The sequence below is a fragment of the Calonectris borealis genome, chromosome 12, assembly GCF_964195595.1.
Source record: "Calonectris borealis chromosome 12, bCalBor7.hap1.2, whole genome shotgun sequence".
Lineage (NCBI taxonomy): Eukaryota > Metazoa > Chordata > Aves > Procellariiformes > Procellariidae > Calonectris > Calonectris borealis.
Genome location: NC_134323.1, coordinates 784,950 through 800,899, shown reverse-complemented (window position 1 = coordinate 800,899; position 15,950 = coordinate 784,950). Strand labels below are relative to the sequence as shown.

The 15,950-nt window shown below is 44.4% G+C and overlaps 1 protein-coding gene across 5 annotated transcripts in view; it reads left to right on the top strand.

The window, feature by feature from the left end:
- Window positions 1–15,950, top strand: part of RANBP10 (RAN binding protein 10) — an 84,283-nt gene that overhangs the window by 44,779 nt on the left and 23,554 nt on the right. For 4 of the 5 annotated variants that reach the window (XM_075160850.1, XM_075160849.1, XM_075160852.1 and 1 more), the window contains exons 5-6: window positions 8,454–8,476; window positions 14,812–14,996. In XM_075160850.1, the coding sequence (XP_075016951.1) occupies window positions 8,454–8,476; window positions 14,812–14,996 (208 nt within the window). The remainder of the gene's footprint in view (window positions 1–8,453; window positions 8,477–14,811; window positions 14,997–15,950) is intronic. The other variant, XM_075160854.1, reaches the window with a different exon arrangement.

Here is a 15,950-nt window from a genome sequence, read left to right as displayed (position 1 = left end):
GCTCTCGCTGCTGCTGTTTACTCTAATGCTTTGCATGTATTGTAACTCTTGTCCCACATTTGTGGGTAAGATTTAAGAAACGGGAGAGAAAAAGAGCACTAAGCAGCAGTCAGGAGATGTAAACTGGCTCCAAGACGTAAAAACTTCCAGCACATAAAATGGTTTCTGTGCTGCTCCATTTGTTTAAGTAGGTTAGGATTGCATCCCCAGCTTCTGCTCCTTTCCTCTGCCACCGCACAGCCTGAGGGAGGTTGGATAAGATGGCTAATGGCTGGGCAACAGGGAAATAAAGAAGTGGGAAGGTTAGTTAGTGTTTTATTTCACTGACTGCAAAGCCACTGTATCAGTGTCTTTCCACTTTTTAAAGGGTCTTGTCCATCTGTAAGCCTTAACACGTTGGTCCAAGCATTCCCAAAGCTAGACATGAATTCAGCTTAAGAAGTCTTACTTAAGCACTGACCTATAATTTGGTTCATTCCACAGTTGTTTCAGTAGTTCCTCTGACATTAAGGACTTCACAATTTTGCCCAAAGGAATATCTCACAGATGTTTTCCAGGCATCCATCATATCTGATTTTTCTAAAATAGGAAGTTGTGGCCGTTTTCACCTAAAATGTCTTTTCCTTGGATAACATATTCTCTACCCCGGATAAATTCTTGTCATTTTTTTTTGTCACATAAGACATGCAGTAAATTTTGATAAGTTCATCTCACTTTTTGCACTGGAATTCATTTGGTTTGGTAGGGACAGGCACTCCTTTCCTTTGCTTCTCCTTGCTGTGTCAGTTCTACTTTGCTGAATTCAAGATGAAGAAGCTGGTAGAAAAATAGCCCGCTCAAAACATTTATCAGAAAACAGTTGTTTTGAGTTACTGGCTGGGCTGAAGGAAGGGTGGGATTGGAGTGCAGTGTGTGTCTGGAGAGTGCATAATTTCTGGTGAGCTCTTGGGAAAAGTACTGGGCTCCCCCGAGCAAGAGAGAGATGGACATACTGGAGAGAGTCCAGCGAAGGGCCGTTAAGACGGTTAGGGGACTGGAGCACCTCTCCTAGGAGGGAAGGGTGAGAGAGCTGGTACTGTTCAGCCTCGAGAAGAGGAGGCTCAGGGGGGATCTCATCAATGTATATAAATACCTGAAGGGGGGTTGCAAAGAGGATGGAGCTGGACTCTTCTCAGTGGTGCCCAGTGCCAGGACCAGAAGCAATGGGCACAAACTGAAACACAGAGGGTTGGCACAAACTGAAACCCGGGAGGTTTCTTCTGAACATCAGGAAACACTTTTTCATTGTGAGGATGACTGAGCACTGGCACAGGTTACGCAGAGAGGTGGTGGAGCCTCCATCTGTGGAGGTATTCAGAAGTCACCTGGACACGGTTCTGGGCAACCAGCTCTGGGTGGCCCTGCTTGAGCAGGGGAGTTGGACCAGATGACCTCCAGAGGTGCCTTCAACCTCAGCCAGTCTGTGATTCTGTGAAAGTAGCACGCTATGCTGCAGGTATAGCAGATACGTGGATCTGAGATGCAGGCTTTTTCCCTTCAAATCTCAAGAAGGATCCTTCCTCTGAGGGAGTTGCAGAAAGGCCTGGTGCTCAGGCAGACAGAACTTCTTTTGGAAATTTGTTTTCAGTTTTCCTCTAATTTCATACCCACCATTTGTTGATTTGTGAGGCGTGCCTTCTGAGGAGCATTCTAGATTGAGTCTGTGAGCATGCATTCAGCAACTGGTCCTGATGCTTTGCAATGTGTCAAGAGGTCTTCAGACATGAATGGAAAAAAAAAGAATTTTAAGCATTCTTTGAGACTTGTTTTTAACATTCTAATTTTGTAAATGGAGCCTTGATCAGAAGCCCAGTGGGGAGCTGCTCAGAGTTGAGTGTCTGATCTGGCTTCTTTTCTGAAATTATAACTATTTATCAGCCATGTGTGATGCTGGGGGACTCCTAGTGAAGACTTGTGGCTTACTACCTAGCAAGATCAGTCACTAGTGGAGACACTAGAAGTCATTTGTAGTCCATAACTATTAGTTAATTGCCCAGATTTCTAATAGCTGGATTATTCTAAATTTAACTCATAATCCGTGGACATTGTCCTTGTCAGTCCTGTACTGGGAAGACAAATAGAGGTATGAAAGCAGCAGCTGATGGATTAGAGCAGGAGCTGTTGCTTAGGAATGAGACAAGTTCACCATACGCAGCGACTAAGGTGCTGCAATAGTTAAAAGGATTTCACAAAATCTCTCATTTTAGTCGCTGTCCTTGATTTTTCGTGCATTGACACAGAAGCAGTATAGTGGTTTGTGCTGTGCCCCTCTGGCTGTTTTCCTTTGTTTGAGTGGGTGGTTTTGCAGCTTCACCATTTTTTAGCCTGACGGTGCTGTTACTTTTCATCACAACGAAAGTGTAACGGTCGGGAAGAGGCCAGGTCTTCTATTCAATGAATACAAATTTGTTCATTTGAAATTTAATTTCCTTTTAGTGACCAGGAGTCTGCAGAGTGGAAGGTGTGTCGGTTGAAAAGTTGTCCCTGTTCCCAGGGCCGTGTTGTGCCTGGGTGTCTGGGCAGATGAAGCCAAACAACGAGCACCGTTCAGTAACTTCTGTATTGCCTTTCATCATTACCATCCTCTGATTCTTTGCCTCACGTCCTGCTCAGAGATTTGTTTTGTTTGGGAGATTTGGAGGTCTTTACAGCAATGAAGTTGCCTGGTTCTTCCTTTCTTGATTTCTAGCATGCCCTTTTCCGTCAAAGATGGAGTTTTTGGGTGGAAAGCTTGTGTTGTGTAATCTGACATTGAATGATCCCTTGGGGAGCAGCCTACCCCAGCGGTGAACAATGCCAGTGGGAAGAAGCAGGAAAGGAAGGGAATTAAATTACATCGTACCTAGAGAACAACAGTAGATTATAAGCGTTGCTGTCTCCTGGGTGTCCTCCTTTTGGGCTCTTCACATACATGGTACAAGACATGAGACGTATGAGAAAATTATAGGTAAGAGACTCTCCTGAGCGTTCACAACTGGCTCATTCGGGTACCAGCTTCTTTTTGAGCTGTAATGGCATAATGGGTGTACTTAGAGAGGAGAGATGATGTGGTTAGAAGAGACGGTGATGGAAGTGCTGGGGAGTCGCAGACCATCAGTCATTGCTGGGCTGACCCCTCCAAAAGCTGCTGGAACATTTTACTGTCTTTTTACAAAAGCAGAATGAAAACCTCAGCCGGGAAGAGTCTTGTTAAGGACCAGTAGTGTTTATTTGTGCCATTGATAAAGAAACACAACATTCAAGAGAAGGGCTTCCTGTTGAACGTTGAGAAGAGCGTGTCTGAGCCCCCTAAGAGACCACGGATCCCAGTCATCTGGCTGTTACGCAGCTTCTCCTGAGCACCGAACAGGTAGATGTGAGGCAGGGGGTGAGGCAGGTCTCAGCAGAGGAACCAAAACCAGGAGGTAGGAGATGGAGGCAGGAGTAATGATTTATTTGAAAGTCAGAACGCTTTCTGTCCTAGTGGAAGCATCTCCATGAAGATCTTGAACATTTCATGATACTTATGTTAACCTGAGAATCTCATTTCTGTGTTGTGTAAACCCGAGATTTCCCAGGAAGGGGATGAATGTGATTTTTCTTGACGTTCCCTGACACAAAGCAGCTGAAGCTGTATATCTCTCCTCTTAGGAAATTGGGTCCGTATGTAATCCTGCTGCAGATATAAAAAATATTGACAAGACTAATCAGCCCCTTGGTGATGCCAGTTAGTTTGACAGCAGGGTTTAAGGGCCCTGCCTCTGGGCGTATGAATTCGTCTTGCTTTTAATGGAATTACTGTAGCTTTGTCTTTCCCTAAAGATGATATTCTCTCTTCACCATGTCTCTGTTCACCGTTTCATCCTCTCCTTTTCATCTGTTAATTAGACACTCCCCTTTGTTTTCCTTGCAATTTCTCCTGTTGCTTAACTATGATCTTCCATTGTCTCCATACTTTTCCATTTAATCAGATCCATCAGGAGTACTGTATAAGAACTGTTTTCTTGGCCATCACAAATTCTGGATGTTCTGGTTGGAGCTAAGTCTTGAACTTTGTTTGGAGACGTCACATGAAAACTGTTTGACATCGTATGTAGTCTTAATTCTCTGTTCTGGAAAATGTCTTGAATGTCTTCTGGCTGCTGATGAAATGCTTTTGACAAGTCCTGAGCAGAGTCCTGGCATTAAAAAACATGATGAGATGTGGCTAGGAGTGTGGTGAGGGTGAAGCAGGAGAAAAAGCGGGAGAGATGTGAGAAATGTTGGGGCTCCAGCCATTAAGCAGAGGGTCTTGGACATAGAAAATGATATGGGAATGTGACTGCTGCAGGTCTCTGGGATTAAGTGGATGAGTTTGCTAGGGACCAATGTGCGAGTGTTTCAGATCTCGGACTTTGACAGCAGACCAAGGTAAATGGAGCAGCAGGGCTATAAAAAGAGCATGCAGCCCTCTGAAGTCTTGGCATAGAAAACTTCCCGTAGCCTGTCTGAGTTCTAGTGCAGGCCCTTGGAAAGACCAAGTTAAGCTGTGAAGTGAAATACCCATTCTGCAACCAGTTTAGATATTAACAGGAACGTTAGGGATAATGAAGAAATCTGCTTGTCATAGAGATCCACAGATGTCCATCCCAGGTTTAATAGGTTTGTCCTCAAACCTTCAAACGAAGTTTGCAGAGAGCAAGAGCATTGGGAGGTTTAAAACAAGACTTTAGATGAACCAAATTTAAAATGAATGGAAAATATCGAACTTGGCTACAGCCTTGTTTCTCTGTAAGAACAATTTTACCTGAGTGGCTTGATTGGAGGGTAACTGTTTCCGAGAGCTGTGTGGGTTTAATAGTGCTTCTCCTCAGCAGCAAGTTGTAGAAGTATTCAGGTGTTTCATGGGTTGACACTTCCTAGTCTACTCTTTAAGATGCCCATCTTGCTGAATGTTGCTTATTGCAATCCATCAGCACTGCTTTTGCATTCTCTGAATTACGGTTACCTAAACAGACGCTGGAAGAATACCCTGCCATATACGAAGTGGAGTGTTGTGGCTGATCACCCAAATGTATGTTGTCTTGTGCAAATTGAATTCTGAAATGTAGTGTGAAGAAAATGACCAACTGTGAGGCAGACAGGATGGTTGTTGCTGGGTGGAGGGTGGGGTTGGGCTAGAAGGTCCACAAGCATGTTGTATGCATGGGGATGCGTGTAAGTGCGTGTTAGTCACGGAAAGGTCCTGTGGTTAGATGGCAGGTGAAGGTGTCGATCTCACTGTCCCACAGCACTGAACCTTCATTTCATGTCTTTTTATCACTGCCTTGATGATCAGGTTAACACCGTGGACTTACAGGAGAGGCTCTTCACATGCTTCCTCGTGCTTCCTGACCTCTTGAGCTGTCCAGTTCTTATGTCTTTAAATTCATGAAGTTTGCTATTTTATATTGGATCCAGGCTTTGGAGGTGCTGCAGAGAAAGAGAGTAGTTTCAAATTCCGCTGCCTAGTAAAAGCTGTGATTTTTTCGCTTTCTGCTGTTGACTTTGTTGGATGCAGGTGTGTAGCAGTACAGTTTCAGGATGAACTCTCTAAGCAAACATATTTGTGCAACAGATCTAGTTCTGTATGCGTAAAGCATTTTATTGGTCTTAGTTACGTAATAGAGGATGCAGAACATATAAATGCCTTAATTTAAAGGCAGTGTAATAAGTTCATTTATAGAATCATAGAGTAATTTTCATTGGGAGGGATTTCTGGAGGTCATGCATCCAACGCCCTGCTGAAAGCAGGACCAACTAGATCACGTTACTCAGAAACTCGTCAAGTTTTTACTGTCTCCAAAAATGGAGATCCCCCAGGGGGCTTTTCTGGTCCGCTGATTCAGTGTTTGACCACATTCATACTGAATTTTTCCCCCCTAAGATCTAATTAGAATTTCCCAAGTGGCAACTTGTCTCTGTTGCCTCCTGTGTCCTGTCACCATGCACCTCTGGGAAAAGTCTGGCTCTGTCTTTTCTGTACCCTCCCTTTAGACAGTTGTACTGAACAACCCCTGAACAAGACTGAACAACCCAATTTCCCGTAGCCTCTCTTCATCTTGTTGGCCTCTGCTGGACTCATTCCGGTTTTGCTGTCTGTCTTGTATTGGGGAGCCCAAAAGTGAACATCATACTCCCAAGTACAGACGCAAAGTGTTGAAGGGAGCAATCCCTTCCTTTAACCTACACTCTTAGTAATACAGCCCAGCTTACTCGTACAGCTCCAGCTACACTCTTAACACAGCCCAGGATGTGGTCGACCTGCTTCTCTGCAAGGACCCACTGCTGGCTCCTGCTCAACTTGTTGCCTGCATCCTTCTCTGCTTTCTCTCCACGCAGCCCCAGCCTGTCCTGGTTTCTGGGAATATTACAACCTGGCGGAAGGGCTCTTCAGTTGCTTTTGTTGAGCTTCACGAGGTTTGTGCTGGATCATTTCTCCAGCCTTTTGAGGTCCTTCTGAATAGCAGTATGCCCTCCTGCGTATTGTCCACTCTCCCATTTGGCAACATCTGTGAACCTGCTGGGGGTGCACGCCGTCCCATCGTCAGGTCACAAGTAGAGACATTAAACTGTATTGGCCCTAGCATCGATCCCTGAGGGACAACACTTGGACTTTGAGCTGCTGATCACAACACTTCGATCCTGACAGTCCAGCCAATTTTCCACCCACTGTATAGTCCACTCAAAAATCGTATGCTTGCCCGTGTGCTGGATGCAGCTCCCAGCCCTACAGCTACGCGAGTTGTCGTGGGAAAGCCAGGCCACCTTTGGCTCTGAGTGATCCTGGGTGGCAGAGGAGGACTCCAGTGGGCTGCAGACGCAAGGAGGTTGGCCGCATTCTGGTGTAAGGGTAGAAACAAGCTTTCATCCAGCTGAGCAAAACAAGTGCAAAGTGAAAAACAGGTTTGAGTGAGGAACAATATTTGGGCAAAGTACTGGGGCGAGAGAAATGCTTACTGGGCGTTTTTCTCAGCCAGGTATTCAACATCACCTGTATACACCATTTTTGGTTGGGTTGTAGGGAGGCCACTTAACAGACAAGGTCCAAACTGATATGATGTTAATTAAACTGTGTTGGCTATCTGCCAGGATGTTAATTAAACCTTATTGGCTCTTTATTTAGTAAAATACTCAGGATTTTTTTCCGAGCATTTGATTTTGGATCTGTGCTGTTTCGAATAGTAATTATTTGTTTCCTTTGTTGACTTTTAAAATGGTTTAAATTACCATTTCAGGCTGATCTGGTAACATTACATTGCAGCTCGTGGCTAAAATAGTCCTAACATTAAAAACAGAGAATGATGTGCTCCTCCTTCCGTGCAGCTGTTTCATTGCCACCCAGAAGGGACTGAGAGGTGGGACATGTGCGAGAACTGGGCATACTGGTGTGGGTACCAGCCTTCCTCTGGCTGGGGACAGAAAGCATTGCTGGGAGCATGCGTGGGGCAAGACCGCAGCTTCCAGACTGACTCCTGAAATGTTAGCTTCAAACATGAATTAAGCTCAGCCTGGTACGGTGAACAGGACATGGCAGCAGTTTCCCCCGTGCTATCGATGAGGGTGACCCAAAACCCGTGGGTCAGAGCTGCTGTCGCTGGCCGATCCATCTCACCGGGCTGCTGCCGGCTGCTGGATCTCACCCACGCAGGGACAGACGCCGCGGGAGAGGGAGCAGGGGCACCCTCCTCCGGAGTGGTAGCTCACATCCCAACGCAGAGCGTTGCAGAGCTGTGCCCGGGGGTGGCCTGACTGTAGCTGAGCGTTGTCTCTGGCCACGACTCTGTTAGCGATCCTAGGCAATGGCTGCCTCTGCTTACGTAGGTATCTCTTTTCTGGGATGCCAAATATAAACGAAAAGGGAAACCATACACTTTTTTCCATCTCTTATATTTGGAACCGTAGCAGCATAGTTGAGGATGAAGCTGTTCTTTGCACAGTATTTCTCAGGTGCTCCTGGCTGCAGCTTGTTCCTGTCGCAAGGCTGTTCCCTGGCTGTAACACAACGCGTTGAATGTTCATTCATGTCTCTCTGGCTGGTAAGGAGTAGTAGTTATAGCCTAAACCCAAGCAACGTTACAGTAAAACTGTTTCTAAAGCCAAACTGAGTCTTGAAAACTCCTTCGTAGTAACAAAGGGAGAAACAAAGAAAAGAGGAGCTGCTTTTTAGAAAATCCAATTTCTGGGAGACATGTCTGAAACATTAAGGCTTTTCCCTGAACTTTTCTCCAGATGCAAAACCTTGCAGAGGAGGGGATTGGGGAGGGAAGTTACTTCTAACTATGACAGGTGGTGAAATGCAGGGTCAGAGCTGGGATTTATTGAAATGCAGTAACGTTTTGTAGAATGCTAAGGATGTAGTCAAGCAGGGAAAAAAATCCTTTGTCTTTTTAATTCTAATATTTTTCCCCCCACAGGTATAGCCTTTACAGACCTCCCTGTAAGTACACTTATTTTCAGTATTTTAACTAAGGATGCAAACAGAAGGGAGGGGGAAGAGTGTGGGGGTGTGATATTTTTTTTTCTGCTTGATGCCCTGTTAAAAAATGGTGATGCACATTACTGAATGATGTGGATGCTCCTGTTTCTGAAACTTCGTAATCCTGTGGCTGGGTTTGTGGGCCACTCACATGCCTCCTCTCATCCCTCACCACCTCTAAGAATATGTTGCTCCTTCTCCTGGAATTAAAGCGAGGATTCAAACTACATTACAGGTCACTGCCTTCCAAATGCAGCTTCGACGGTGGGGAGTGTATGTGCAAAGTCATTGAGTAGCCTCTCATGTCCCATCGTCAGAGAGCCCCAAAATGCCTGATGATACAGTTTGCAGCTTCTTCCTGTCTCATCCAAGTCTTGCAGCCGTGGTGGAGTTGTTCCCTTTCCACGGTGTGGTTAGGGAAGGATATTTCTGCGAATGAAGGTCAGGCTCAGCTGGCTCATCGCACAGGTTTTTGTCAAGCCTCCGCCCATGATGAGTAACCAGCTCGTGGAATTGCTGGAGGAATGTATCTGGCACCCGTGGGGTTGGTAGTCACTCCTGATTCACCAGCCCCGACACTGAGTTACTCTTGAGTGCAGTGACACCAGCCGAGTTACACCAGGCAATAACACCTAGTCGGGTCTTAGAAAAGCACGACTTTCACAGTAGGTCATGAACAAAAAAATGGTTGCTCTTTTTCAGACCCGAGTGTTCCTGGACAAGGAGCAGGTGTTTAGGAAAAGAAGATAAAACCAGGTCAGGCGTACACCAATACATCCACTGCATCCATTTCTCTCACACATAGAACTTCTTGTCCCAGAGGTTGCACTTCTGTCTTTGTACTTAATAACGCCAAATGAATTTCCTCTGAGGAAGTTCTTAGTTCCATAACAGGTGTCCAAAGTGATCAGTTTTCTGGACTGACTTCCATGTTGTGTGGAAGAAAGCTTGTTTTTCTTTGTTTTGCACCTCCTGCCAAAAAATTTGTTTTGTTCCTCTAATTTTGTGTTGTGTGAAATAATGACTATCACTCCCTGTTCACCTTGCCAATGGGGTTTATGGCTTTACAGATCTCTCCCATACCCCAGCCAGTGTCTGCGCTGAAGGACGTTCCAGTTACTTATATTTGCCTTTTCACATCAGCTGTCAATACAGGGTTTTTTTTTGTTCCTAGGCTCTTTGAATTTGGTAACGTTGCAGTGTATTCTAAACCAGAAACCCTCTTTATGTGGGTTGGTTCACAGGAGTTTATTCACTTGGTCCAAGTACAGTTTATTAAAGTAAAAGAATATTTTACCTGTCTGTGAATATTAACCTTGTGGTGTGAGGTCTTGTGACAGCCTTGCATCCATGGCAAGAAGACGTTTTTATGATATACCCCTTAGTTTTAGGTGCTCTTTGTTTTCCCTGTGCATATAGATTACATTAGGAGTCACAGTTTTACTATATTCCTTCTAATTTTTTCACCACTTTGTCTTCTCTTTGGCTAGACTGCTTCTGAGACGAGACCAGTCTTCATGGGGATAGATGGATAGATAATTACTATTTAGGTTCTTATCAATCGAAAATAGCTATCAAACACACATACCGTTGTTTTGTTGTTTACAGCTAAAGTGTTGCTGAAATTACCTCTCCTGCTTAGCTTAACTTGCATCCTTTTGATCCAGGAGTGCACAGTGAGCTGACGTATACATTTAATGTGCACTTGAAGGCTGTTCACACCGGTGTTGAGTTACAAACAGGGGAGGACCAGCGGGGAAGATGCGCGGGAGCAGACCAGACAGAAGGGCTCTTGCAGCAGCGAGGTCTTGCAGTGCCGCTGAGATTGGATTCAAAACCCTCCTGAGCCCAGGACATCCCCCCATCCTGCTGTTTCTTGATCTCACCAGATCGTCCTCAGAGGATCTCAGGCTTGTTTGTGTCCTGTGCAGAGGAGACTTGTTTTAGTGTTAAACTGGAGGAAGATCTGGTCAGGTGTTTTTTGGGATCAGCTATTCACATGCCTTGTGGCAGAGTTTCATATGGTTAAATGGTATCTCTGTGCCTTTTACCAGCCAGAATTTGCAGAGATGTTTTCCCTGGAAATCTCCTTCTGGCCTTTACAGCAGCAACTAGTCCATAACACTGTTTTTCTGGGCCAGGAAGGAGAATAGTGGATGCCCTATAGGCCTCCTGCTGTTGAGAATTACTCTCCATGAGATAATTTGTTTTTAAAAAGAGGGCAAGGGAAGCTTGGCTGGGTCATTCACCCCCTCACTGTGGATGTGAGCAAGGACAGGAGACTTCTGCCTCCGTGTGGATTTTGGACATTCCTCTCCATGTGCTAAATGGCTCAGCTGCTGCGTTGGCAGCTTCATCCTAAGGATGCCTGCACCTGACTTCCATCATTCCCATCCTGCTTTTCCAATATCCTTCCCTTGAATTACTGCTTTCTTCCCTCACCCTTGCAGATGCCTATGTATTCCATGTCCTTTTCTGGCCTTTTTTGCTCCCTCCCTTGGTTGTTCTTCCAAACAGTTGAGGTTACAGCCCTTTCCTGAAGAAGGGGATGCCAAACCCAAGATAGACTTTTGGTTTAAATATAATGACTGTTGTCAGAGATTGTAGAAGTCTTGAGATATTAGGGAATTTGAAACTGATATAACGTGCAAGTGGTATTTTTAATTTATTATAGCATTGTGATCCAGGCTCGAACACAATATCCGTTCATTATAAGGTAAAGAAGAGAAAACATCCATCGTATGAAAGATACAGAATGCAATCTCTGTTCTTCACCTGCTAAAGCTGCAGTCTAAAAATTTAACTGCAAACGGGAATGGAAACAGCAGTCTTACCTGAGTGACCCTTGAGATTCTCTGGTTTGAGCAGCTTGCCACGCATTTTTGGGCTCTGGCTGTGTTCCATACCTAATTACTGAAATCCCCCAGGGAGGGGCTGTAGGTTGAAAGCTTTTTCTTGCATTACAGCTTATGTGATGTTGAAGCTGACTGCTAGCAGACATCAGTGAGAAGCTTGGCCAGTAAGCCCCATTACTTTTACACCTTTCAAGCTTAAATAACTTTTAGGGTTGGTATTTCAGTGAGATTACACAAGGAATTAATTTGACCCTTCAAAACGTTACCAATCTAGAAATTGTTTCCTTGAAGTGCTTATTGCAAAATTCCCCTTTCAGAGGCAAATGATGAAGACAATATTTTGCAGTATTTGCAATATTAGGAAGTTGAAATGGATACTTTCAGTTGAAAACCACATTTTGTTGTGATAATTCTCACACAGAGCGAAGCATATTTGCTTCAGATTATTTCAGTTCCCTCTAAAGAGTGTCTGCATCTGTACAACTATACAGTGAGGGGAAAAATCACATTTTGGCTTAGCACAGGTTGAAGTTAATACAAAAATAACTGCTTGCAAATAGAAGTGAATATCCCACAGAGGGGATTTTCCCCTTTTTCACCAATTTAAGTCAATGCTTAGGCCTAACTCGCTTATTTACACAAGCCCATATCAGGTTTATCCTGCCTGGCGGTGTGCTGAAACAATAGGAAATGTAAAAAAGCAGAGTGCGGAAGAGCCCCGGGTGGGATTGCAGGGCACAAAGGGACAAGGAGGTTAAAGAACGAGTCAGGATGAACTAGGGGGTTGTGAGCAACTGGCCACCAACATCAGAGGCCAGAGGTGGTCCAAAAGTCACGGGGAAGGTGTTCCTGAAGAACTTGGCAGGAGAAGCATCTGCCTGGTCCGTGGGCTCTGTGGTGGTGTCTCCCTGTGTCTGGCAGAGTGGTGGAGAACCCTGTACTTCCCAACAGCTGCTAAACAGAGAGGACACATCCTACATGTGAAAAATGGAATTTTAACTTGGAGATGATTTGAGATAAGTTGGGGGTAGCCAGCTTCCCCTCAAAGATGAACATAGGCAAAAGTGGCTGAAAAATAAGGGGTTTTTTACTTCTAACCTCCATGTATTTTGGGGGTCTGATTCCTGCCTTTGGAAGTCCTTGGGTTCATAATGCTAAAAAGTTAAGTTGATAAAATATCTAAAGTACGGACTGTGGAAAAAATCTGATCCCTCATTAGAGATATTTTCTTGTCAGCTAGGTTTGAAAGAAAGGAGAGACTGACTTTAAATACGACGTTTTCCTCTGGTAGCTCCTCCTTCATCATGCTGTATTTTCTTTGCACACACCTCTAACCCAGCGACTTCCTCGGCGTGAGAACAGGAAAGGAGGAGGTGTGCTGAGTCAGCAGTGATGCAATCATCCTGATTCCTGATTTCCATTTCCAGCCTGTATTTATAGATTCATTTCTTTACGTTGTTTTTTGAGATTTGATAATTTCAAAGGTAGAACAGGTTGGTCAGGACCTTATCCAGTTGAGTTTTGAAAATCTCCAAGGACAGAGATGCTGCATCTCTCTGGGAACCTGTTCCAGTCTTTAATCATCCTTGCAAGGAAGAATTTCTTCCTTATGCCCCACCAGAATTTCCCTGGCTGCAGCTTGTGCCTATTGCCCTTTCACTGAGCACCTCTGAGAGGAATCTGTCTCCGTCTTTTTTATTGCCTCCCTTTTGGGAGCGGAAGACTTGCAGTTAGATTATTCTTTTTGCCTTTTCTTCTCCAAGCTCATTCCCTCAGCCTCCTCTTGTATGCCATGGGCTCTAACCCTCTGACCATCTTAGCAGAACTCTGCTGGACCCCGTTTGTGAATGTCTGTCTTGTCCTGGGAACGTGGATGTGGAGGGGGTGAACCAAGTAAGTACTGCAGATGTAGCCACGCCAGTGAAAGCAGAGAGAAGTAATCACTTCCCGCGACATGCTGCCTCCATTTTTCCTAATGTGATTAGGATTCTGCTGAGTTCCACCTCGTAACAATCTTAATACCTTTAGTAAAAAGTAAAATCCACAACTACAGTAGTTCTCAAGGGGAGATTGGTGACATTGCCAATGTTTCAGGTCTCTGCAATAGTGAAGAATTATTTGAATAAATTTTCCAGATAATTGTAGGAAGCCCATTCCCCTTGCTATAGAGGAGAAGAGAATCATGCTAGCTTTCTTCAGGATGGCCATCTAACCACCAGTAGTAGTTCTCGCTGACTTGACCTGGAGAGAGAGGTCTGCTCCTCCAGTGATCTAACATCTGACATGGGTTCAACCATGAGCAAGACACCGCAACCAGGCACCTTCCAGACTTCAGGTTCACTACGTGCATCCATGTGCCTTGCCCAGTGTCTGGCTTCTGGCTGTGGCAGTCTCCAGCGTGTTAAAGCAAAGTGAAAAAACCCAACACCAAACGGTTCATGAGTGGCATGAGAGAGATTTCTTCCTACACCCCACAAGCTATCAACAGATGCTCCGAAGCGGAGGATTAGTGAAGTTTGTGGTGCAAACAGAAAAGTAATTTGTGCTGCAGAAAAGTAACATGACAGTGAATGGAACACGCTCTTAAAAAACGTGATCCAGAGTGAGAACCAGGCATCCCTCTACCTTTTCTGACGCCCTTTCTTTTTCCTGTATTTAAGTGGGCTCAGGGATTCAGCTTGTATCTATAAGCTTCTTCCTAAAATAACCTGAATTCAGAGAACTTCTAGATAGACTTTCACCACCTGTTTTCAATGAGATTGTCTTCTTTGGAAGCTGAATTACTGGCTGAATTTTAGAGGTATTTTCACAGTGGTAACCTTTTTCTTTCCCCCATGTTTCGGGGCGGGGGTGGGTGTCAGAACTCCCATTTGGATCCGTATGCTTGTTCTTAAAATGAAATTCATCTATCAGTAGTGGAATTTCTTGTGTGGATGGCTTGCTGTCTTGGGATCATCAAAGACCTAACCTCAGAGCTCCACTACCATCCGTTCCCTTTTCATCAAAGATGTAAAATATTTAGACAGCAGCTTCCAAGGAATGAGAGAGTTCAGCTGAAACAGTGGAGAACACTTAGATCTGCTGATTGAGATGATGCCCCTTTCATTTTTTTTTTTAATTATTATTATTTACTGACTGTTGAACTTTGGTAGAAATTGCAGAAAACTAAGCCAGAAAGCGGGCACGCCATAGTCAGCAGTCGTGGCATCGATCACAGACTGCTGGGGATTGATCCCATTGTTCTGGTTTTATGGAATAACTTTTGATAGCTGCACAATAAGTCATGGGGTTCCTTGAGGTGTACCTAAAGGGCTGTTGCCCCTTCCTCTTCCAGTACATGTTTCAATTTAAAGAGCAGCTCTTTTGTCTTACCAAACCATGCAACTGGAACCAGAAAGAGAAAGCTGGCTTTAATGTAGGTTTCTTTTTCTTCCTTCCCAGTCAAATCTCTACCCTACAGTGGGTCTCCAGACTCCAGGAGAGATAGTCGATGCCAACTTTGGGCAGCAGCCATTTGTGTTCGACATTGAGGACTACATGAGGGAGTGGCGAGCGAAGATTCAGAGCACCATTAAGCGGTTTCCCATAGGAGACAGACTAGGCGAGTGGCAAGCCATGCTGCAGAAGTAAGTCACTGTTCTGGTGTTCAGCTTCTTTTGTTTTCTTAGGCTTTACGTACTTTTTTAATGCTAATTTATGCTTTCTTATGGCAAAAATTGCCAGTCAGTGCATTTTGCTCAAATTGTTTTACCCTCTGTTTTGTTGTTCAATAGTCTTTCCTGTGTAGATTGCTGCTGTTTCAAATGTAAAAGATATGGGAGAAGTTTTCAGCCAAAGACTGCATGAAAGCTTGTAGGAATGGAAGAACATACACTTTGAGGTGATGCACTGGGGGAAGGGGAATGGAGAGGACACCATAAAAACTCTAGCATAGGAGAAAAGCCAGCTGAATTCAGACGTGAAAGAGCAAGAAATAGCCTAAACCAAAGTCTTCCAAACCAACCTAACTGAAAACACAATTATAGCACTTTATAAATTTATTGAATGCATTTCCCGTTGCAAAAAGGATTGGGTGGAACTTGATGAGAACAACTGACAAGAGTTGTCAGAGGTCAGGAATATCTTCTGCCTGAAGAAAGAGTTGACTAAGGCTCCACATTTTGGAAAGAGGTAATTGAGGGAGATGGACTGTAGTTGTCTGCCAGTCACTTATATATACCCTGAAGAGTATGGCTAGGAAGTGATTATTCACTGTTTCAAAACACCAGAATTAGAGAAAAAGCACCTTCTGGCTTAAAAAAATTTAATTTTTTTTTCACTAAGTATATGGTGAAACCGTGGGACTTGCTGCTGCAGAAAGCTGTGGTACTTTAAATATAACTGGATTTTAAAAGATGCACATTTAAATATTCACAGTAATTCATGGAGGCCAATTCCGCAGTTATATTTTAAAACCCCAAATTTATGGGTGCTGCTTCTGTTTCTGATTACAGAAAGCTCTGTGTTTCACCTTTTTATTATATTCTTTCCCTACACACCTGATACTGGTCGCTGTCATCCAGGAGGCTTAGATGCAGTGA